The sequence below is a fragment of the Elgaria multicarinata genome, chromosome 1 (genome assembly GCF_023053635.1).
Source record: "Elgaria multicarinata webbii isolate HBS135686 ecotype San Diego chromosome 1, rElgMul1.1.pri, whole genome shotgun sequence".
Classification (NCBI taxonomy): Eukaryota; Metazoa; Chordata; class Lepidosauria; order Squamata; family Anguidae; genus Elgaria; species Elgaria multicarinata.
Window position 1 is genome coordinate 33,365,494 of NC_086171.1, and position 24,041 is coordinate 33,389,534.

Genomic DNA, 24,041 nt, shown 5'->3' on the forward strand with positions numbered 1-24,041 from the left:
TGTAATAAATAAATAAATAAATAAATTTCACTGAAAATTTTTCATTGAAAATTTTCAATGGGGAGCGGTATATAAATATTCTAAATAAATAAATAAATAATCTCCCTAGGTTCTGGTCCACAAGAGCTTATGTCTCAATAAACAACTTAGTTTTTAAGGTGGCACGATAATAATTTCACTTTTTTCCCCGTTTGCTGCAACAGTCTGATCCCGTTCGCTAATTTCTCTTGTTACCCCAAATCTGGAAGCTTTAACGAGAGGAAGCCGCTATTGACCAGCTCCCCCTCCTAACCTTTCTTTCTATTGGTTCTCCAACCTATCCATCTTTCCCACCCAGCCCGCCCTTCTTGCTCCCAATATCGATAATCGTGTTTCCGGCCGTTCGCCCCGCCCCGTGGCATCCTCCTCTCCTGTCACTCGTTATGCCGTCTCATCTTTAGCAGCGCCCCTTTGCACGTCAAGCCCCCAATGGCCGTTTCCTATTGAATGATTGACTGGGGGTTCTTGCGCCTTTGCGCAGTGGTGCGATCGGCCCACGTCGTGACGCTAGCGCCTGGAGCCGTCGCCATTGGTCAGGCGAGGAGGGGGGCGTGTTGCCTGGCGATGTGGCGCGCAGTGCGCAGGGCGGCGGCGGCGGCGGCGCCGGTGTCTGTCAGGGGAGCGGGGGAAGCTTCTTCTTCTCAAAGGCGCCTCAGTCACCGCGCGCGGGGGCTGCAACCACCTCAGTCGCCGGCTTCCTTCGTGTGCGTGAGGGGAAGAGCGACGTGGAACGGAGCGGGGTAAGGACCAAAAGGGGGAGAGACGGCGCGAGAAGGACGTTAAACCGACCTGGCAGGGTTGCGAGCGAGACGGAGACCTTGAGGGGAAGCCGTTGGCGGTTGCGGGGGACCGTTGGAGTAGATTAGCTTCGTGCCTCAGGAACTGAAGAAGTGGCCCCTCAGTCCAGCCTTCTGTTTCTCCCGCAGTGCCCAGCCAGGGGTTAGGGCATTCGAGCAACTGCCGGATCAAGTGCCGTTTGTTTGGGGGGGGGGGGGGGTAGAAAAGCAAATAAACAAAACAGCTTTTTCTTCCCCCCCCCCCTCGCGTCTCCAGGGCCGGCTTTCGACCCTAGCAGCTCATATTGTGCGGCGTATTATGCTGTTTCGGTAGGAGGCTCCATTTAGCTGTTGCCCACGAACAGCTGCTGAAGGGTCAACCTAGCTACTACCCGCATCCTTCACTGGCCACCTGCCTATAAATGATGTGGGCCCGTCGCCTCCTTGTGGTAGGAAGTTCCCTTCCTCTCCCTCCCACCTTCCCAAAAAATCGTATTAATTTAGTTCATTCGCAGCCTACAAGAAAATCAAGGAAGAGTGTAGTTTTCTTTCTCTCCCCTATCGTGGCTGGCTGGGGAATACCGGGGCTTTTCTCCCCTGAATAAATATGCATAGGATTGCACCTTAATTGTTGCTTTGTAGTTGTGCTTTTTCCTCTCTCTCTAGGTACATCTTGTCGTGGTATCATTCCTGTATGTTTAACACAGGCTTTGCTTTCTCTGTTACTAGCCTTATTTCTGTCTCTTAGCAGCAGCCTGAAAGTGATGATCACTTTCTCCAGTAAAAGCTTCACCTACTAATCAAGCTGCTGTTAAAGGCACTTGCTTACGACTGATGAAAGTGGGTTGGGGAGGGAGGGAGGGAGGACCATAACAAAGATCCAGCAACCAAGGTTAGGGGTCAGAGATGTTGTAGGGAGAAATGTGTGGTACCTAAAAGATGTTAGCAAAGGTTCTTTGGATTTCTGTACATTTTCCTGGAAGTTTGGAAGTGCAAGCTAAAACAAGTAGGTACACGTGCTGTGTGTAAAACACTTCAAATTTTCTTTCTGTATAATTTCTTGGAGATTTGGTAGTACAAGATAAAACAACTAAGTACATATGCTGTGCACAATATACTCAGTAAAATTAGCTTTATCAAGCTGTCATAATTGATAGATATGTTTCAACTAGACTTGCCTTGATAGTTGGGAAATCCTGAGGGCGGTTTGCTTAAGTGCTGCTTTTTGCCCCTGGCAATGCATTTGATCCTGATGTGCAATACTAATTGTCTGTGCAACTTGGTAAATCTTTAACAAGAAACCTCAAATTCTGATAATAGTTCATTAAATGTGGGGGGGTGGTGGTTTTGAGTGAGAATAACCAGATCTTTCTTATTAGGAAGGTCAATACTGCAACCATGCCTGAAATAAACACAAATGATCTGGATGAGCAACAGGTGCAGTTGCTGGCAGAGATGTGCATCCTTATTGATGAAAATGACAACAGAATTGGTTCAGATACAAAGAAAAACTGCCACCTGAATGAAAACATTGACAAAGGTATTTTTAGTTATACAAATCCCCTTGCGTATAAGATGGTTCTGCCTGAATGTCCCAGTCAGTTCATGAAGTACGTGTTGCCCACAAAGCAACTTCCTGTGGACTACCACTCCATTTAGTCTTGGTTTTATTTACATCTGCCTGGCACACAAAGTTAAACTGCAGGTGGCTTCGGTTGTTCACCCCAAGCAACAATAAAGGAGGCGTGAGTGATTTGCTGTTCTGTCACTGCTTCCAGCCTTCATGCAGTGAGAGAAGGGGCTTGTCCCCGGAGGCAAGCTACACATTCTCCTTTTCAGTCAAAATATCACTTTGATGCAGTGGATATGTACACCTCTCCCACTTTGCCCAAGACCAGAAGCAGCAACTGAAAACAGATGAGTGTCTTGCACTTTCTCTTGTGCTGTTTTAATGTCTGAGAACTGAATTCATGGACCCGACTAGGCCTTTGCAAACCCACAGCTTTAGGTGTATTGTTCCAATGTAAAAGATAGCATAATCTTGTTGGATCAGGTGGAAAGAGGATAAAATATAGTGGGACAACCTGCTGTCAAATTAAGGCAGGAAGACCCCGACTTGAGGAACAGCTTATCTTAGGAAAAGGACTACGCTCTAGGTTGGGAAATACTGCCTATTCCAAGAAACCATTAACATCTCACTGGCATCTGTCAAAAATAATGAGCAGGACCCTTTCCTTAGGGAATAAAGCACCATACAATAAATGATATTTTCCAGAAGTCATATTGAGTACTATTATGTTTTACTGTGCCCATCATTTGTTGTTCTGAGCTCATAAAGGTATTAAATATATTCCTACAAAGCTCTCCAAAAGAAATTGTAAGAAGTTACCCAAACACTTTCCTCAGATTAGTCTTTTAAGAATTTTAAAATTAAAATCTGATGTTAAATGAAACAGCAATGTAATTTGCTTTTTTCCTTGAGTACAATCTTTTTTAAAAGTATATTGCTTATCTGTATGTACTAGGATTGCTGCATCGGGCATTCAGTGTATTCTTATTCAATAAGGAGAACAAGCTGCTGTTGCAACAGAGATCAGATGCCAAAATCACTTTCCCAGGTTTGTTATTAGCAATGAATTCAAGTTCTTGTTTTGTAGCATAGATCCTCTGTGCCTTTGTGTTCCCAAATATATCTGGAATGCTTAAAGAATAAATTTATTTACTAAAATTTCAGGCAAGGTTTAGGTGCCTCCTAGTTAAGTAGTCCCTTACCATATTTGCCTTTATTTTTAAATGCATAGATAACCTGGGTAGCAGCAATATTTACTTCTCTGAAAGCTCCCTGGTGTGGTCTTGTGGGGACACAGTATCTGTTTGTTCAGGCAACAGGAAAAGGATGAGAAACAGGCAACAATTTTCTGACAGGATAGATCTCTTAAAAGACTGTCTCATGATAGTGTTGTGTTTGATCTAGTCTAGCACACTTTTGATTAGTCATCAAGTGTATATTTTGTAATAGGTGATCACAATTTAAATAAAGACTTCCTTGTCTCCCCTTTTATTGTTTTTTCCCCCTTTTTAAAAAAACACTCAGGCTCTTGGAGCACAATTCCAAATAATGATTGCATACTCTACATGGTGCTTTGATGGGTTTCTGTTGCTTGGAATACCTTGTATAATACAGCGTGTGCTTTTTCAGAGCATTCATGTTTCTGAGATAGCAAACATGGATACTCAATGTTGTCAACAAAGCCTGTTCCTGAGGTGGGCCACCAAATGTTCTTCCATCTGAAATTCTGCAAAGTATTGTTAAAACTGAATTCACAAAACCTCTTTTATAGATTGTTTCACCAACACTTGTTGCAGTCATCCTCTAAGCAACCCTCTCGAACTGGAAGAAAACAATGCAATTGGTATTCGAAGAGCAGCACAGAGGCGACTGAAAGCAGAGCTAGGAATTCCACTCGAACAGGTAAATGTTCTTTTAGAGTAATTACTTCTCTGGGGTAAAGTAGTTGAATAGCAACTAGTTGTACTTGTAATTACTAATCAGAGCTACAGTACATATTTGGAAGCTCTTAGCCTGCCCTATTCCCAAAAGCTTAGGATAGGGGACAATTAACAGTGTCTTTGTCATCATCCCAACACATCTACACATTTTCTGTAGTTAACATGACTGACTCTGGTGCCTGACAGGAACATTTGAATTGTGTTCCAGAACAATGCAAAAGGAAACCTTTCCATGTTCCACAGAAGCACCTGCTTCTTTTATCATAAAAGAATCAGTTAATCAGGACATGTATGTTCACAGATGAGTGTTAAAATTGTCCAGTAACAAACCAGAAAACCTTCTGTATATAAATAGTTTTAGACTAGTAAGAAATATTTAAGTCTTGTGGACCTGTTTAAGAGTATCATCTCTCTCTCTCTCTCTCACACACACACACACACACACACACACACACACCAGAAAGGGATTTCAAATTCCTTGGTGATCAGCATCAAATTCCTATGAGCCTGGTTAACTAGACACCCAACAGTTCTTCAGTATTATTTTTTTCAAAATAATTCTAATCTTTTTCCTTCCTTGTTGTGATTGCTGCAATATAGCAAGTGGTGCTGGTACAGAATAGCCATGGCATGGTTTACCTATCCCCCTAATGTTTCTGTCTTCTGCCCCAGACTTCAGTATGCTTGGTTTTCATGGCCACATACAAGTCTGGGCCAGTATACCCTCCATCCTCACTTCTTTCTCAGCAGTAGAAATTGGGCAGAATCAGGCATGTCCATATACTTAAGAGATTAACAATATCTGAAATTAGTTTCTTTGATTCTCTCATCTATTAAATCCACTTAGATATTTAAGGAAACACTAACTTGGACCCTTTGTGTCCCACTTAAGCAAAAGTGCTTTAGAGAAGAAGAGGCTTATATTGAAGTTTTCAGAGGGAGGGAAATCCTATCCAAAAACAGAACTACTGAAACATTTATCTGGTTTTCAATATTCTCACTAAAAGTTTTTGGTTGTAGGTAACTCCAGAAGAACTCTTCTACCTAACCCGAATTCACTACAAAGCCCAGTCTAGTGGGACCTGGGGAGAACATGAAATAGATTATATCCTTTTTGTGCAGAAAGATGTGACGCTGAATCCAGATCCCAATGAGATTAAAAGCTACTGTTATGTGACACAAGAAGAACTGAGAGAACTCCTGAAAAAAGCATCCCGAAATGAAATTAAGATTACGCCATGGTTCAAACTGATTGCAGAGACTTTTCTCTTTAAGTGGTGGGATAACTTGAATAATCTGAAGAAATTTGTTGATCACAACATACACAGAATGTAACAACTAGTAGAATATGCTAGTAGCAAAGTTTTAATCCCAATCAATGGCACATTTGAAGCACTATTTGTAGAATGGACTGCATAATGGTGGTTGAAATAGGAAGAGGTTCCTTGAGAATGAGGGGAATCTGCTTTCATATCTGGCATGACCTGGAAGGCTTGTGCTAAGGTTTCAGTTGTCTCTACTTTTTCCTTCCTGGACTAAGTAGTTGGATTACTAAGAAACCATCAATTATGTTTGGATTTGTTGATAAAACCACTAGTCATTGGGCCATTAATTAAGAGGAAATGTGTATTTTGGCCCTACTCTCTGTGGCTTATGAAAAGTGGGCTGTTTGTGGCATAGAAAATGGAGTAATTTATTCTATTCTGGCCCTCAAGGCTACATTTTTCATATTTCATTCTAAAGTCCTTTTGGGGGATGAGGGAAGTGGCAGTTACATTATCCTGTCTCCCACCCCCAAAATTTGGTATATTGCATCCATTTATCTTTAACCTTCTGGTAGCTAATGGGATAGGATTAATGTGTTAGGATGTAAATGTGGTATTAAATGCTCTAATAACGTTCTCTTGAAGTTCCTGTTCACTTGTAAGCCTTATGTATTATAAAGTGACTTTTTCCATTAAAGAAAAACAGGTATTTCAAAACTAGAAATGTAAAGTTAGACTTTGTACTTTAGTAGACTCCAAATGTGCCTTCCTTATGTGAATTAACTTGTAAAAAGGAATGGAACTTTTAACAATAAAAACTATCTAGCAAGAACTTCTCATAGTACCTTGAAAATACTGAATCTGTTAAGTTTTCAACAGAACTTAGAGGAGGAAAAGGGTGCATCATCAGACATTGTACTGTGGTTTAGAAAAAGTTGTTAGTGTATTTTTAATCATTGAACCTGAAAATGTAACTTAATTTTTAAAAGGCTGCAGGGTTTGTCTATATTATGGGGAAAATCTTATGCTAATTACTTGAATAAAAATTAAAAGTGAAAATATTTTTTGTGCTCCATTTAGTTTTCAGTAGTGTATTAGCTTTGGTGGTTTCAAGCTGGCTAACAGAAAAAGTACTTTAATATAAGATGCACATTTTCACTTTTTCCTCCAAAATGAGAGGCAAAAGTCATGGACTACAATGTAAAGAAAAATCTAAATGCTTGAACCAGCAGCCCCTATACTATATGACATCTCCCTTCTGAACTAAGGTGACTTCAAGAATGGTTTCTTTCTGACCAAGGTAGGAGACCAGCAGCTGTTCAAAGTCAAAGATCTCATATAAGCTTCTAGTCATTCCCTAAAGGGACTCACTATATGTAGCAATTAAAATGGATAGGCAGTATGGCAGGGTTAGCAATGTGGTGCACTCCAGATGTTTGGGATTAGAACTTCTTTAATCTGTGACTATTCTCCATGCAAGCTGAAGCTGATGGTAATTGGAGACAAAAACATCTGGGAGCCACCAGGCTGCCTCCGAATCTTGATTGGATTAATACTCAGGAGAAACATTGATTATACTGTATTCACAAGACTCCAACCAGATCTTCTAAGGGTCTGAATATTTGAACATAAAGTGCTGACTTCAGATACACTGTGTCGGTCACCTTTATTTTCTAAGTCCTGTAAGGAACTAACACTGGCAACCACAAATCCCAACTAATTCAAGATACAGATATGCAGCTTAGCTAGCTAATTTCAAAGGGTAAATGTTTCCCGTATCCCATGACATGTAGTTAAAATCAGAGTTTGATATCAGAATACATGTTGCCAAGCCTCAAAATTCATTACAGGCATGAGGTAACCCTGCAGTGTGAGATCTACTACTTATCTTAGTTTGCATGGCATGGGGAGGGAGGAATAAGTTATATTCATATTCCTCCATGTGAATGGAATTTTAAAAAACTGAAAATTCTCCACACTGTTTTACAAATTATTTTAATTTGCATTAATAAAAGATGGTGCCATTTCTTTATTGTCTTCTTAGAGCCATTCATCTTCGCTGGTTTGTACCAGATTTCCTTTTGCCAGAAAATAGATGTTTGGGCTTAAGGTCAAAGACATGCCTATCTGCCTCACCTTTCTTGCCCAACCGATTCATTTTCCTTTGAGCTTTCTTCATCATGGTTTTAGTTTTCTTCACCATCTATACAAATAAAATACAGAGAAGTGAAATAGTGTTTCTCCACTTGCACATCTCACAAAACTTATGAACTAAAACTGCATTATCACATGCCAAAATCTGCAGACTTGATGGGTAGAATAAGAATGTTCTAAATAATATTCCAAAGTCACAAATGTGAAGAGAGACACACTGCAGAAATGATTTCCAGTGCATTCTACAAAAGCAATGGGGTAACTTGAAAATAAGTGTATCAAATAAAAGTATTCTTGCATAACCTAAACAAGTACATACACGACACAGCTATATGGTTAGATGAGTCCTGAAGCCAAATTTGTTTGTGGTTAGTTCAAGCCAGTATGTGAAACTAAGCCTAGCTCCTGGCCACATGTACCTCATATCGTAGGCCTTTCTTCCTGTTCTGCTTCTCTGACATTAACAGTGCAATCCTACATATTTCTACTCAGAAGAACATCCTATTAAGTTCAAGGTGACTTACTCCAAGTTAAGGTTATGTCAGTTGACATAACCTTCACCACTGCCATCACTTCTGCTAGTGCATGACAATATTAATTATGAACTGTATAAAAATTGTTTTTCTTTCCCTAAAGAGTCTAAAAGGAAAAGCATTGCAGATGCACTGAGGAAATTCGCTGACAATACAATGCTACATAGACAGGGAGAAGGTTGGAACAACTAATTTTTAAAAAAACCACCTACGTTTTAAAAAACTAATTCCATTTTTTCTACGTTTTTTAGTAATGGAGACCCTAGGCATACTTTAGAACGGGTTGGCAACTTGTGGCCCTCCAGATGTTTTGACCTACAACTCCCATGATCTCTCCCCTGACTGCTGTCTACAGCTGATGGAGGGCTGGATCAACAAGAACAAAAAGCAATAGCTAATTTAATGTTGCACGGATACTATTTCACATCTTTGCCACAAAATATAAAAGCGGCTGCATAAACAGTGCAAAACAGCAGCAAAAAAAATTGTAATTACTATAAAAGTGTCAATAACTTTTATCAAGTGAAACAGACCTTTACATCTCGAAGACCAGATACATCACGAGGCGTACAGGAGGAGCTACGACTTCGTGCCACAGATGTGGGTGGTACAGATTCTTCTCGTTTACGTTTGCGAGTAACACTCCGGGATTGTCTTGTCTGGGTTACATAATGTGCCTGAAAATTCACAGATCAAGAAGTACCCAATCAGAAGCCACCTTCTAAACTGATATTCAATTGATCAAGACACGATGCTGTGGCATCTTTTCAACAGAAACTGTTTATTGATTTATTACATTTCTATACCGCCCAATAGCCAAAGCTCTCTAAGAGCGTGTACTAACACACTTTACCCTGCCTTAAAAAAAAAATACAACTGAACTAAGATCTTTGCTGGAGCAGAAGAAAAGCCTATCTAAATCCCGCATCCTGTTTACGCACCAGTGAGCTAGAGGTGCCTTTGGGAAACCCACCATCAGTACTTGAAGGCAATAGTCCTCTCCTACTGTAGTTTCCCTGCCACTTGTATTCACAAATACGCACAGTGCCTTTGATCCAGGAGGCAATATATAGCCATAAGAAGAGCGATGCATGGATCACTCCAAGGGTCCATCTAATCCAGCATTCTGGCCAACCAGCTGCCCAAAGGAAAATCCAGAAGTAGGACTTGAGTGCAGTAGCACCCTCCCGTTCATGTTCCCCAGCAAACACAACTGATAGGTACTGATAACTTCATCCCCCATGAATTTGTCTAATCCCCCTTTGAAGTCATCTTAAAAAAAGAGAATTGCAGCGTTTAACTTTTGCCCATCCAGCTTCTGTGAGTCCGCAATTAGCCTTTGATGGGTAATCCCACATTCTAGTTCTGTGAGAGTGGAAGAAAAACTTCTCTGTCCACTTTCTCCACACCATGCATAAGTTCATACACCTCTATCATGACCCCACCTTGTCGTCTTTTTTTCCTAATAAAGTAAACATCTCAAATATCCCCCCCCCCTCTTATCCAGTATTAATCCATTCCCTCAACACAGCTCCATTTCCTGGTACAAAAAAGGAACATAAAGGAAATTGTTTTTTAAAATAAAAGTACAGAATTCAGTACCGAAAAAGGGCAATAAGCAAGAACGTCCATCTTACATCATTTTTGCTAGTCATGTCGAGCCCAAGATCAGTCATCTCCTTCTCAATTGTCTTCCGTTGAACCTAAAGCCACAAAGAAATAGTTATTATCCCAATGACCAATACCATTTTGTTTTTCTCGAAACGGCACCAAGGAACGTAGGAAGCAATACAACGCAGTCTGTTCAAAAGCTAGAAGAGGAATCATGCAGCAGAAATAAGAAGACGTAACAGCAGGAGCGTCAACAGTCTGCCGTTCCCTACTCCCTGCCTCAGGACGTCTGAATAGGGCTAGAGCGAGCGTTGAAAATTATGCTCGGCACATTCAAGAATGCTAATATTATACCAAGCCTCATGTTTCACCCAAAAACCCATCTGGGAGTTGTTTTGGGGGGGGTGCAGATTTTTGCTGTGGGGTGTTGTTGTTTTTACGTATATAATTTCTCAGGCTGTTGTATGGTGGGTGCTTGTTAGTAAGATTCCTCCGGAGCCTGAATTAGCTAGGAAGGCAGGGTAGAAATCTTGGGATAAAAGTTATTATTCATTATAGCATAATAAGATCGCTGGGAGATGATCGCTTGTACAAAGGTATTGATATAATGTGTTTAATGGTTTTTAATTTTTGTGAACCACCCACAGAGCCTTGGCTTTGGGGCGGAACAGAAATATAATAAACTAAATGAAATATGCCTATTCTTCCAACAACATACAATAACTCAACATGTATAGAGTGCTTTAAGTGTTCAAAGAACTTCAGATACTACTCCTTCACACAGTGGATAGTTAAACTATGGAATTTGCCACCACAAGATGTAGTGATAGCCACCAATTTGGATGGCTTTAAAAGGGGGTTGGATAAATTCCTGGAGCAGAAGGCCATCAATGGCTACTATAGCTGATGGCTATGTGCTACCCCCAGTATCAGAGGCAGTAAGCCTATGTACACTACTTGTTGGGGAACATGGATGGGAGGGTGCTGTGGCACCATGTCCTGCCTTGTGGGTTCCTGGTCAACAGCTGGTTGGCCATTGTGTGAATGGAGTGCTGGACTAGATGGACCCTTGGTCTGACCCAGCATGGCTCTTATGTTCTTACCATCTTAGTAATCTTGATTATGAAATCCTATCAGCTCTGACCTAGTCTACAGGTGTAGTGAAAGAAGGTGGTAGAATGAATGGATTGTACTACTTAAACTGGTAGGAAGGAATTCACACTTTTGGATGCTCGCCTATGTGGAAAAAAAATTGCAAATACAACACTAACAAAACAAGAGGTAAACTGGATTAGAACTTTGTCCTCTGATGTGCTAGGATGTGTTTATTTTGTTTGCAGGGAGCATTTAATGTTGCAACAGATTAAAAAAATGGCATTCCCCAAAATAGGGAAGGAGTGTCACCGAAATGGCAGAGCTCACATGCTTTGCTTTGCATGTAGAAGGGTCCCAGGTTCAATCTGGCTTCTCCAGCTAGGGCTGGGAATGACTCCTACCTGAAACCCCTGGAAAGCTGCTGCCGGTCAGTGGAGGCAATACTGAGCTTGGTGGATGAATGGCCCTGCTCAGCAGAAGCCAGCTTTCCATGTTTCCAGTTCACTCTACTGCTTCATCCCACTGTTTGGTATAGACAAGGCTGCAGACTTGATCCACATGTTTGAAGACAAGCCATAAAGAGACGATACCTTAAAAAGGGAGAGTCCTGTTCTTTTTTTCCTGACCATTGCTTATAAGCCTCGTTACTGTATCATCTGCCCCTGCCCTTACTTCTCTCTCTTCAGACTCACAGGCATTTCTAGCCATGCCAACTTTGATCTTTCTTTTTCTCTTATAATTAAAACAATGCAGCACATGCAAGAGTGAGAGTAGGCGGTACATAATCCTTTAAATGCAGTCATGTCTGAGCACGTTTCTGAACACTGTCTTACACTTGCCTTTCTAGCAGTTCTAGGCATCTTGGGCCCCTGAGTATCTTTCTCTTTGGATGCCAGGATCTTCAGTTTCTTTTTCTCTCGAATCTGTTGTGCCAATTGCCTGATTCCCATCATTTCCTCGTCTTCGCTTTCTGAATCGCTGTCATATTCACCAGCTGTTTGCCTCAGTTCCTCTTCCTCCTCCAGCTGTTCCAGTTTCTTTAAAAAGAAATCAAACACAAAGCATTAGAAACTTTTAGACAATGTGCATTCTTTCATCACCACAGCCTTTCAGACAATTCATGCTCAACTCTTGACTGACTTCCATATTGAAGTCCTCACTTTTTGAGCAAAGATAAATGGCAGAAGCAGAATATTCAGTCTAAGAAAGAGAGGAATGATGATTGTTTAACCAAACATCTAACTAGCTCTCTTTAGTAATAAATACAGTCATAACAACTTCTGTTCTCAACAGAAGGCAAATAAGAAATATGTAGCTTGATATATATAACATTCTATATATTCCCTGTTGCAACATGAATACACAAATTTTCTCTACAAAGTGGAAGGTCGATGGAGTAACACTTACCTTCATGATATCTGGGTCTATATAATCAGCTACATTATGACCTTCCCAGATCTCTGGTATCGTATCATATCTTTCAGATGGGTTCATTAGATCCCAGTATTCTAGAATAAGGAAAACAAAATGCAGAAACACTGTTAATTGGTGCAGCTCAAAAGCCCGGTCATTTTATGTAGCTGGTAGAAAGAGACGGGAGAAAATATTTATATCCACTACGTTGGTGAGTTACATGCCAGCAGGTGGTCTCCAAGGTGGTACACCTGTTTAGGCTGACAGCCTTCGTTGAACCCTAGGGTGCATTAAAATATTAGACAATGGATCCAAGATGATCCTCAGTCCAAAAGGTTCTGTCTACAAAGGCAGTGGAAACAGAATTCTCCATCAGCTTTATGAACCTAAGAACAATGAACAGGAAATGCAAGTTGCTTACCTGTAACTGTAGTTCTTCGAGTGGTCATCTGTGCAGTCACACATATGGGCTCTGCGCCCACATGGAGCTACTGTCGGAAGACTTCTATAGCTGAGATTAATTTGGCAGGAACCCTTCCCCACTCTGTAGTGCACACGTCTAGGAGGGTTCCCACCCATTCCCCAGTTCTCCTGAGACAAAAGCCTTAAAACCGAGGAATAACATTATTTAATAACACCACACCGTAATGGGGACGGCAGGTGGGTTGTGTGACTGCACAGATGACCACTCGAAGAACTACAGTTACAGGTAAGCAACTTGCATTTCTTGTTCATGGTCTCTGTGCATCACACATATGGGCGATTAACAAGCTGACTTACCGGAGGTAGGTGTCAGTGTAGAATAGAAGAAAGGACAGCACGTCCAAAGGCGCAATCGGCTCAGGATTGAGTGTCCAACCTGTAGTGCCTGATGAAGGTTGTAGACTTCGACCAGGTGGCTGCCTGGCACAAATCAGGTATTGAAACTCCCCTCTCGAATGCAGATGACGAAGCCACAGCCCTGGTAGAATGTGCCTTGATGGCTTTAGGGGTTTCCAAGCGTGCTAGTTCGTATGCTAGTATTATAGTCTGGACTATCCAGGATGACAGTCTCTGCTTTGACACAGGAAGGCCCTTCTTGGTCCCACCATAGCAAATGAGTAATCTCTGGGATTGCCGTATAGATTCAGTGCGTGACTTGTAGAATGCAAGAGCTCGACGAACATCCAGCATGTGTAGAGATCGCTCGAGATCAGATGTAGGAGATGGAAAGAAGGCTGGGAGGACTATGTCCTGATTAATAAGGAATGCACATACAACCTTAGGCAAAAACTGAAGATCTGGTTGCAGAACCGCCTTATCGTGATGAAACGCCAAGTAAGGTTCATCTACCCTCAGAGCAGAGAGTTCACTGGCCCTTCTGGCTGTGGTGATAGCAATCAGAAAAACCACTTTAAATGTTAGTAGCCGTAAATCTGTAGTGGCGAGACGTTCGAAGGGCTTGGAAAGTAATGCATGGAGCACAATAGACAGACTCCATGTGGGAACAGGTGACTTTGCAGGAGGATGCAAATTAAGGTAACCCTTTAAAAACTTTTTAACGATGGAATGAGAGAAAACTGAAGATCCATCTATTTTGTTATGATGTGCAGAAGCTGCAGCAAAATAAACCTTGAGTGAAGAAATTTAAAGTCAACATGAGCAATAAAATTGTGTTAATAGAACAATTGACTTGGTCTGAGTTGTTCTTTCTAACAAACTGTGTGAAGAGGCCCCATTTCCTCTTGTACGATATCTTAGTTAACGGCCTTAGTGCTGCATCCAGGAAAGTAGGAGTTCTGATTTAGAGTGGTAGTAGTCTCCAGGCTGACAAATGTAGTGAGTCGAGGTCTGGGTGGTGAACCCGCCCTTGACTGTGATACAGGAGGTCTTGCCTCAGTGGAAAGGTGATGGAAGTTCCCCTGAGACCTGTCCAGAAGGGAGGTGAACCAGGAGGTGAACTTGGCCACCAAGGAGCCAGCAGGATGCAGTTCATGTCGTTTCTTATCGCTTTTCCTCCTATTTTGGTGAGGAGAGGGAACGGTGGAAACACGTAGACAAACTCTGTGGTCCAACTGAACAGGAACGCATCTCCGAGTGAATTCCCTATCCCTGCTCTGCCGCAAAATCGCCTGCAAACTGTGTTGTGCATTGTTGCGAACAAGTCGATGGAAGGGGTCCCCCATTGGTCGAAGACACTGTTGATCACTTGTGGGGGTATCTGCCACTCGTGAGCAGTAGACATAGTCCTGCTCAGTTGATCCGCTAGTTGGGTTGTGCTTGCCCACTATGTGCACTGCAGGTATGGTAATTCCTCTGGGGATGCACCATTCTAAGATTTGGATAGTCAAATGTACTAGGGGCAAGGACCTGGTTCCTCCTTGCTTGTTGAGATGAAATACAACTGTGGTATTGTCCGAAGTTGTCTGGGTATGGCGACCACGCAGCTGGGACTGGAACGCTTTTAGTGCCTTTTGTACAGTCAGCAGCTCTAAAAGATTGATGTGTTTGCACTTGTCTTTGCTCGACCAGAGGCCCTGCACTCTCAGATGTTCGTAGTGCACTCCCCATCCTGCTGCGGATGCGTCTGTAGTGACGATCCCTGTAGGTGTGGATGGAAGGAAAGGAATGCCTGTCCTTAGGTTCCGGGGCAGAGTCTACCACAGAAGTGACCTGGAAACTTCTACAGGCACAAGAAGGTTGACCCGTCTTGTGTTTCTTGTGGGGTTGAAGACCCTTGTAAACCCTAGGTGCATTTTCAGCCGAGCAAATGGCACAACCATGGTAGCTGCTGCCAAGAGTCCTAACATCCTTCGTATAGTAGTAGCCTTGACCTTGTTGCGACACATGATTTTGCGAGCCAGGGTTATGATGGTATTCTCTCTGCCCCGGGTAGGAAAGCCCTGGCGCAATTCGCATCAAGGATGGCTCTCATGAATTTTATGGATTTTACCGGCGACAGGAAGGACTTCTCACTGTTTATATATAGGCCTAGATCCCGTAACAAGCTCTGGATGACAGCTAGATCTTTGGTTAATGACTGGCGGAAAGTTCCTACTATAAGCCAGTCGTCTATGTACAAGTACACCTGAATCTTCTGTTGCCTTAGGAATGCACAGACGACAGCCATGCATTTCGTGAAGACTCATGGGACTGTTGAAAGTCTAAACAGGAGAACAGTGAACTGAAAAGCATGGTCGCCTATGGCGAAACGTAGATATTGCTGGCTTTGGTCGTGTATATCGATGTGGAAATAAGCATCCTTCAAATCGATTGAGGCAAACCATGCTTGTTCTGTTAGAAGAGGGAATGGGTGGGAACCCTCCTAGACATGGGGCACTACAGAGTGGGGGAGGGTTCCTGCCAAATTAATCTCAGCTATAGAAGTCTTCCAACAGTAGCTCCACGCAGGCGCAGAGCCCATATGTGTGATGCACAGAGACCACGAAGAAGAACAGCGCCTTTATATATCAGCATATATTCCAATCACCATTCCCAGGTAAAAATTAGAGCAGAACACTAATATTAACCAATATGAGAGCAACATTGGAGAGACTTCAACTGTCTGCAAAACTCAACACACTAACAGTGCAGTCCAATACATTTCTACTTAGAAGGAAGTCCCATTGATTTCAGTGGGACTTACTCCCAGTTAAACGTGCATAGGGTCACAGTCCAAATCTACTTATGCTTCTAAACATTAAGATTGCACTTGCCACTTACTCTTAAGATCCAACACGTAGTCCTCTCCCATTTCCATTTCAAGATCTTTCTCCTGCAAAGAAGTGCACATCGTTAATAAGGCCCCTTTTCATAAGGATTCACAAAAACACTACTATTCCTCAAAAAAAAAAAGAAAAAAAAGAGAGAGTAATCTTTCAAAACCCACGTACCAGTTTCTTTTTAGGTATATCAACTTCCATGCGTTTCTTGCGCAGCAAGACACCCTCAGGAATAAAAGGCAGCCTTTCCTAGGATTAAGGAATGAAACCAAAACAAGCTTATTAACGTGCTGGATTTGGGTTGCCATAATAAACCATATTTTTCTTACCAAGGAATATTGGTTGCAAGCTGGGAAATAATCATTGCATTGTCAGCTTGTGAAATCAAGAGGGTTAGAGAGAGAGAGACTGTTTTATTAATATTTGATACATGCACACGCTTCCGAAACAACAGATAAGCAGGCGATGCAATGTGCATGAGGCAGCCCTCCAAAACAAAACAATTGACCACCAGTAGCGCATCCTGTTTATGAATTTATAGATTTAAAAATGTAAAAGTTTAAAATGCATATATTTATAGATAGATAGATAGATAGACAGACAGACAGACAGACATATATATAAAGAAACAAATTTTAAAATGTGAAACATTTTGGTATAAAACTTCTGAAACAGAAAAACAAAGTCTAATGGGTGACCAACACCAACCTTGTTGTCTCTTTTGGCTGGAACAGCTAAATGCAGCCTGTTCAGTACATCATTCACCTTGTTCCCTTTCATTTTGGTATCGACACGATGGGCCAGCAATCTGTCACAGGCCTGGAAAGTATTAATGCAAAAGACAAGCTGTTCATGCAGATGAACAAAGGTCATATGCAGCCCTAATGGCTCCCAATTTCTTAACTAGTTTGGGGAAATGTGGGTCCCATGGGCTGATGAATTCCCTCCCCCATCCTGCATGAAATCTCCCTGAACTTTTCAGCACGGTCCATGGTGCAGTTACGATGTCTGCACCAAGGTTAGGGCTAGTTGTAGTTACCAGAACAGCTTCAACCCCTTATTCCGAACTTTGACTTAAAGCATGGGCAGCATTAGCGTGGGTGCAGATGTAACGCTACATCATGATCATCGCTGAAGACGGGAAGGGGAAATTTGCATGGGATAACAGAATTGCAGCGTGTTGAGCCCAGCAGTGTTCCTAACTATGGTCAAGAAATCAGGAAATAATTCATCTGCACCAGGCCAACTTTTAATTTCAAATGCATTGCTGGGTTGGGGGGGAGGTGTATGTCAGTCGAAAAAGAAAGGGAAGGCTATTTTCAACCAGAAGTATTTGGACTTAAAATATGCTTCAGAGAAATCCAGCAATACCAGCAATTCATTCTCATATACATAATGAAAATTCAGTCTCTCAGACATATTGGGTTAGATCCAGATATAGTCATCTTATGATAGGCCCGCTGAAACCAATGGGAAGTTAGCCATGACTTGCAGCAAGCTAAAAATTGCCTCCAAATGAGCAGGTGGAGAAGAATGGGCTCTTTTTGCAGCCGGGATGTCACTTTGCCACAAGCAACTTACAATGGGGTGACTGGTAGAGACTGGCTAGTAAAAACCTCGGTAGGCCAATCATGTTTATTAACATTTTGCCGGGCTGTTCTAAGACTCGCCTAACAGCAGATATTTATCAGATTTATACTGTACTATTGGCAAAATCCAATAACATATATTATATATATTCTTTTTCAACTGAGGAACTGCAGACTGAGCTTGCAACCTGATTGTTTTCTCTTTGACTCTTCTCTCTTCTTTCCCCGTGTTCAGCCTGTTGTCAAAGCAGGTTGCATCTCTCTTTACAAGGTTACAAAAATATTATCTATTCCCATTGTGAAAGCCCCAACTCATTCCCTGGTCATTTCTCGCCTTGACTATGGCAATCTTCTTCTCACTGTCCTTCTGCTGTCTCATCTTCATCCATTCAGCACTCTGCTGCCAAAATGTTTCAACTTTCTCATCACTCTGATGGTGTGGCACCCTCCTTAAGTCATAGAATCATAGAATAGCAGAGTTGGAAGGGGCCTACAAGGCCATCGAGTCCAACCCCCTGCTCAATGCAGGAATCCACCCTAAAGCATCCCTGACAGATGGTTGTCCAGCTGCCTCTTGAATGCCTCTAGTGTGGGAGAGCCCACAACCTCCCTAGGTAGCTGATTCCACTGTCGCACTGCTCTAACAGTCAGGAAGTCCCTACGCTAGTTTCCTGTCCAGTGCCAAATCCTGCAAAAGATCCTTGTCCTTAGCTTCAAAATCCTCCATGTCCTTGCCCCCAGTTTACTCTTGCTCTTATAGTCCAACACATCCATGCCTGTGATTTTCACCCATCCAGCTCAACCACTCTCAGCGGTCCAGAGGTCTCCTGCTTCCTGAAATGACTCCGCCCTTATTCCCTTACTGCGCCTTACGCCTGGAACTGCCTCCCAAACACCTTTATGTGATCACTTTTACTTCCTTCAAGTCCCTCCTCAAAAACCCACCCTTTCCCTAGTCTCCAGAACCCATTGTAATGGCATATACTTCTGTTTACTCCTGCTTCCATTCCAACTTGGCCTGCTGAAGACAACGTTCCGGCAAATGAGAGGAACTTTGTTGAGGGCTCCAGCTAGTCTGGATCAAGAGTTCTATAGTTCTATTCAGGCCTTATAGGGAAAAAGAATGCCCTTTTCCTCCCCTGTAACGCAACCTTCCCTTGCTATGCTATATTGTAGTGGTTCGCAATTGGGGGTCCGCGTAACCCACCCAGGGGGTCCGCATAACCCACCCAGGGGGTCCGTGGCACCATTCACATATTCACCATTCATTTCTGGAGCCCACTGATGACGAACTCCTACCAGAAGTAAAATATAACATCACTGAGCACCTGCGTGATTTAGCAACTAGCTTCAGAGATTACTTCCCTGCACCTAATCCTGAAAACTCATGGAGAAGGAATCCTTTTGAATGTGGTAATGTACAACTAACAACTCGAGCAAGATGCACTTGTTGACGTGACTTGTGATGGTTCACTGAAATCATTTTTCAAGGAATATAGACGACCAATTCTGAGTGAAGGTTTTTCCTGATTATAAGAAGTTAGGTGAAAAAGCTCTGAAACGTCTAGTTCCCTTTTGTTCCACATATCTTTGTGAACAAACATTTTCGACATTTTTTATGTGAAGAACAAGCATAGAAATCGGCTCGATATTGATCCAGATTTGTGATTAAAAGTAGGAAATATTGAACCGGATGTGGAAGGGATTGTTCGTGACAAAAAGAGGCATGCTTTCTCCCATCACATTTAGGTTTAGTAGCTGCTAGACAAGTCATAATTTGTTCAATTGTAAACTAGACATTAGAAAAATTAAATTCATCTTTATATTCCTAACTAAATCATGGTCATTTTTGCGTGGTAATATCACAAATATCACAAATTTTATGGTCTGTTTTTTAGTATACCTAAAATCCTTTGCTTGTTAGGGGCTACCCCTTATTTTCTAAAAAAATTGCTTCACACAGGTAACTACCATAGTTATAACAAATTTTTCAAAAGTAGGCGGTCCATGGCTTGGCATTTGAAAAACAAGGAGTCCGCAGTACTTAGCTAATTGGGAACCACTGCTATATGGCATTTAGAGGACTCTAAGCTTAGAGGACCCTAACGAGTGAGAAAGGTAAACCAGGTCATTTCCCCTTCCCGTCTTCCTGAAATATCCTAGCCTCTAAGCTCATGTCGCGCCAACCCCTCACCGTAAGTTGTCAGGGGCTTGAGCAGACCAACATCCTCTTCCCCAGACCACCCATTTCCTTCCCAGCATCCACAACTGTCAACCAACTATTCCATGTCTGAACTGCTCTCAAACAGAGACTTAATGAACAGAGTCAGAGACTGGCCATCTTCTGCTTCCTTGAGACAAAATTTTCTCCCACTATAAAACTCAACAACTCACAGGTGATTGCCAAGTCATTTGGATTTTTAATTTCATTTTCTGATAGTTTACCCACTTAGACAGTTCTGAAGACCTAGGGAATCCACTCCCTTATTTTGGGGTGGCCTTGTTTCTTCCAAACTGATAGGCATTTGTCCACCCTAGGTTGTTATAAGATGCAACGATTCAATGTAGAAAATCAATAGTTAAAGGTACTATTATTTACAATTTTTCAGACAGACAGACCTTAAGCTGAAATACCCACAGCAATCAGACTCACAAATAAAAGAATAATGGATTATTCCAAAGGACCACGAGCAGAAGGAAAGTAGCTATTAGTGCTATGCCACAAATATTTGCACAGGAGACTGTGCAAGAATTCATGCAGTCGTCTAATAAGAAAGTTCTGTGGCTGTGCAAAGAGATCATCACATTGTTGTTGGATTTAGTTCTCCTTTTTTTCACACAGTATTCTAGTGCAGGGTACAAAACAGCCTTTCCATAAGTAGAAGATACTTTGAACATGCAGGAGAGGTCACCGTTGGATCCAACACAATAGGTATGTTTGGAATACAAGATTGTATAAAATAAGCAAACACTCACTTCTGTTTTAACTTGAATCACTCCTTCTTCAGTTAGGGTGCTTGTCTCTATTACAGGAAGCCCATCTGCTTCTAAATCAGCGAACATTTTCTAAAACATGAGGGACTCACATTAATCAAGTACTTGTCACACTCACAAAACAAAACCCATTAAATGCAACAAAAATCCTCCCGTCATTTATTTCTAAGGAATCAGAGTAACACAACAACTTCATAAAATCGAAGATACTAAGACAACACTAGAAAGTTTAATGACCATCATGAAATAAACTGCACATATACAGACCAACCCCACAGTTGCATATGCTGTGACATGTATGCTACAGTTCTGATACATATATAGCAACATTTCACCGATTCACAAGTTATAAAAAAAAAGAATGAGAGCTCTTCCACAATAAATAAAGATGGAATATGGTACACACGGTCCAAATAGAGACTTAGGCTCTCACCACAAGTGAAGATGAGAAGTGAAAATGTCACAAGTAAGGATCTACACCTGTAGTCAGGGTTTGGGAGGTGTGGAAGTTCCCTTGAGCCACGCCCAGATTGCAGTAGCACTGGGAATATTCTTGCAGAAAGAAAACGGTACTATCTTTTCATTTATATTGATCAGGGGGGTATTGATCTTCCTTCAGCCGGAAGGTTGAATTCAATTTTGGAAAAGTTCTCAGGTGCTGCATTCCAGTGGTGGACAGAGCCAAAGGCAAAAGGGGGCAAGGCTCCTGCAGCTTTTAAGTGTTGTGATGAAGAGGGGATTTCACCAGGGGCTGCATGCATGCAAACGACACCTCCTGAAATTCCCTTTTCAACACAACTGCAGGAGCCCTGTCCTCCTTTCCATAGGGTCACCCTAAGCAGGTGTCATTTTGCTACATGCTGCACCTGGTGAAATTCCCTCTTCATCACAACAGTTAAAGCTGCAGGAGCCCTGTCCTCTTTTATATCTGGTCACGCTAGGCAGGGCTCCTGCAGCTTTTAACTGTTGTGATGAAGAGGGGATTTCACCAGGTGCAGCATGCATGCAAATGACACCTGCTGAAATTCCCTTTTCTACACAACTGTTAAAGATACAGGATCCCTGTCCTCCTTTCCATAGGGTCACCCTAATTTTAGCTTAAAATTCTTACTGCCAGTAACTAAGACTTAGGAGAGGCAGTTCAACTTTTCAGAATGGGGGAAAGCTATGCAAAAGCCAAGCAACCGCTGTTCTGTGCCCGCATTGTTCAGATATATCAGCAATCAGGGGAAAGGGTGTGTGGCCATCCGGAGAACCTTGGAGGACCAGGACTAGGACCCCAGTTGGGACAGATCTGTCCCATTGGCTTCAGGTTCAACACCCCTGATATAGACAGACAGACAGATATATAGCCATTACACATATTTGTGTATGTGTGTGTTAGTAATTATTTGTGAAAGCATCGTACCTGGTTTTCCTCAGAAAGTTCAGAAACCCTCTTCACATCACATTTATTTGCTACAATTATTAGAGGCTAAAAACAGAAAGGGAAAGGGAAAAAAAACATACGTTGAACTAAGTCTCCAGCTTAGATTTTATAACAAACAAAACAGACCCAGCTGAAGTGAGAAAATCCCAGCCCACCTTGTTAGCAAACAGTGGCTTAATATTCCCAAAAAGTTCAAGCTGTTCTTCCAGGCTGTGCCCGCACTGTTCAGATATATCCATGACATAGAGCACAGCTGCACGAAGGTGAGCAAGCGCCGTTATTGCCTGCATCTCAATGGTGTTTCTCTCTTCCAGGGGATGATCCAGAATACCAGGCGTATCTACTACCTAGAATGAAGACAGAGAGAAGAAAGGCCTTTGATCTCACATGCACTGGCAAGTAGCAAGCTAGAAGCGGGGATGGGCTAGGAAGATAAATAGCCCCATCAGAGGAATTGCTACAAATGAAGGAGGGGCATTTACAGTGGCTTTAATAACCCAAACACTGTTATCCTCTCCTTCTAAACTGGTAAAAAATGGGGAGGGATGCTAGAACGAAACTACATAGTATAACCATACACAGTATACACAAGATTGAGTTCTTGCTCCCACAACCAGAGAGTGTAGTGTCAATGGCTACAATCCTTCGCACGCTTACCTGTGAGTACATTGCCCTGAACTCAATGGGGCTTACTTCTGAATGAACAAGCTATAAGACCAGCTGTAGTCAATGCTAGGGTGACCATATGAAAAGGAGGACAGGGCTCCTGTATCTTTAACAGTTGTATTGAAAAGGGAATTTCAGCAGGTGTCATTTGTATATATGGGGAACCTGGTGAAATTTTCTCTTCATCACGACAGTTAAAGCTGCAGGAGCCCTGCCCTCTTTTAAATCTGGTCACTCTAGTATAACTCCTGCACCTTTAACTGTGGTGTTGAAGAGGGAATTTCACCAGGTTCTCCCTATATACAAATGACACCTGCTGAAATCCCCTTTACTATGCAACTGTTAAAGATACAGGAGCCTTGTCCTCCTTTTCATATGGTCACCCTAGTCAATGCACACTTTCACTTGGACAAATGGAGGCTAGCAAACTGAACTGTATGGCTCTCCAGAGAGTACTCAACTATTCCTCTAGGTTACTATTCTCAACTGTATTTAACCCGCAAATATGGAAAGGTTTGTTTTATCAGTTTAGTTTAAGATGGCAGACAAAATTTATGCCTTGGTCGCCCTATGGGATGACCTCTGCCAGCAGAGGGCCAGGGGGAGTGCGACCCTGTTGATTCTCTTGGACCTCTCAGCGGCTTTCGATACCATCGACCATGGGATCCTTCTGGATAGGTTGTCTGGGCTGGGAGTTGGAGGCACTGTGTTGCAGTGGTTCCGCTCCTACTTGGATGGCCGATTTCAGAAGGTGGTGCTGGAGGATTATTGCTCTATGCCTTGGCATTTAGGCCATGGGGTTCCACAGGGCTCTATTATCCAGAGATGTGGATTGAGGTGTTATCAATATGCGGATGACACCCAACTCTACCTCTGGTTTTCATCAAACCCAGGTAAGGCAGTGGCTGTTCTGAATCAGAGTTTGAGCACAGTAATGGACTAGATGAGAGCCAACAACCTGAGACTCAATCCAGACAAAACGGAAGTACTGTTAGCAGATGGTTCGCCTGTCCGGCTAGGTGATGTTCATCCTGTTCTGGAGGGGGTTGCACTCCCCCTAAAGGATCAGGTTTGTAGTTTGGGGGTGCTCTTGGATCCAGAACTGTCACTTGAGGCACAGGTGAACTCAGTGGCAAAGAGCACCTTTTATCAGCTTAGGATAATATACCAACTGTGCCCTTATCTGGACCGAGATAGCCTAGCTACAGTTATCCATGCTCTGATGACCTCTCGTTTGGATTACTGCAATGCGTTATACGTGGGGCT

The 24,041-nt window shown here is 42.3% G+C and overlaps 2 protein-coding genes across 2 annotated transcripts in view; one reads left to right on the plus strand and one right to left on the minus strand.

Moving 5' to 3' along the window:
• The first annotated feature begins 654 nt into the window (after positions 1-654).
• On the plus strand, positions 655-6,422 carry IDI1 (isopentenyl-diphosphate delta isomerase 1). Its single transcript, XM_063125802.1, has 5 exons — positions 655-779; positions 2,195-2,355; positions 3,341-3,433; positions 4,157-4,287; positions 5,346-6,422. Exons 2-5 carry the CDS (start codon positions 2,214-2,216, stop codon positions 5,658-5,660), a joined length of 681 nt encoding a protein of 226 aa, XP_062981872.1. The 5' UTR covers positions 655-779; positions 2,195-2,213; the 3' UTR covers positions 5,661-6,422.
• A 1,147-nt stretch (positions 6,423-7,569) lies between these two features.
• The window catches only part of GTPBP4 (GTP binding protein 4), a 29,617-nt gene continuing 13,145 nt past the window's right edge, over positions 7,570-24,041 (minus strand). The window contains exons 7-17 of the mRNA XM_063125790.1: positions 22,265-22,456; positions 22,089-22,154; positions 20,663-20,752; positions 16,806-16,916; positions 16,269-16,346; positions 16,099-16,150; positions 12,391-12,491; positions 11,823-12,020; positions 9,915-9,980; positions 8,811-8,954; positions 7,570-7,793 (exon numbers count right to left, since the gene is read on the minus strand). Coding sequence (XP_062981860.1) covers positions 7,641-7,793; positions 8,811-8,954; positions 9,915-9,980; positions 11,823-12,020; positions 12,391-12,491; positions 16,099-16,150; positions 16,269-16,346; positions 16,806-16,916; positions 20,663-20,752; positions 22,089-22,154; positions 22,265-22,456 — 1,251 coding nt within the window. The 3' untranslated portion in view covers positions 7,570-7,640. The remainder of the gene's footprint in view (positions 7,794-8,810; positions 8,955-9,914; positions 9,981-11,822; positions 12,021-12,390; positions 12,492-16,098; positions 16,151-16,268; positions 16,347-16,805; positions 16,917-20,662; positions 20,753-22,088; positions 22,155-22,264; positions 22,457-24,041) is intronic.

Bases quoted from the DNA above. Each gene is read 5' to 3' on its own strand.
- IDI1 (XM_063125802.1), top strand. From the start codon at position 2,214: ATGCCTGAAATAAACACAAATGATCTGGATGAGCAACAGGTGCAGTTG. The intron at 2,356-3,340 runs GTATTTTTAGTT...TGTATGTACTAG, and splicing joins GAATGAAAACATTGACAAAG to GATTGCTGCATCGGGCATTC. The intron at 3,434-4,156 runs GTTTGTTATTAG...CCTCTTTTATAG, and splicing joins TGCCAAAATCACTTTCCCAG to ATTGTTTCACCAACACTTGT.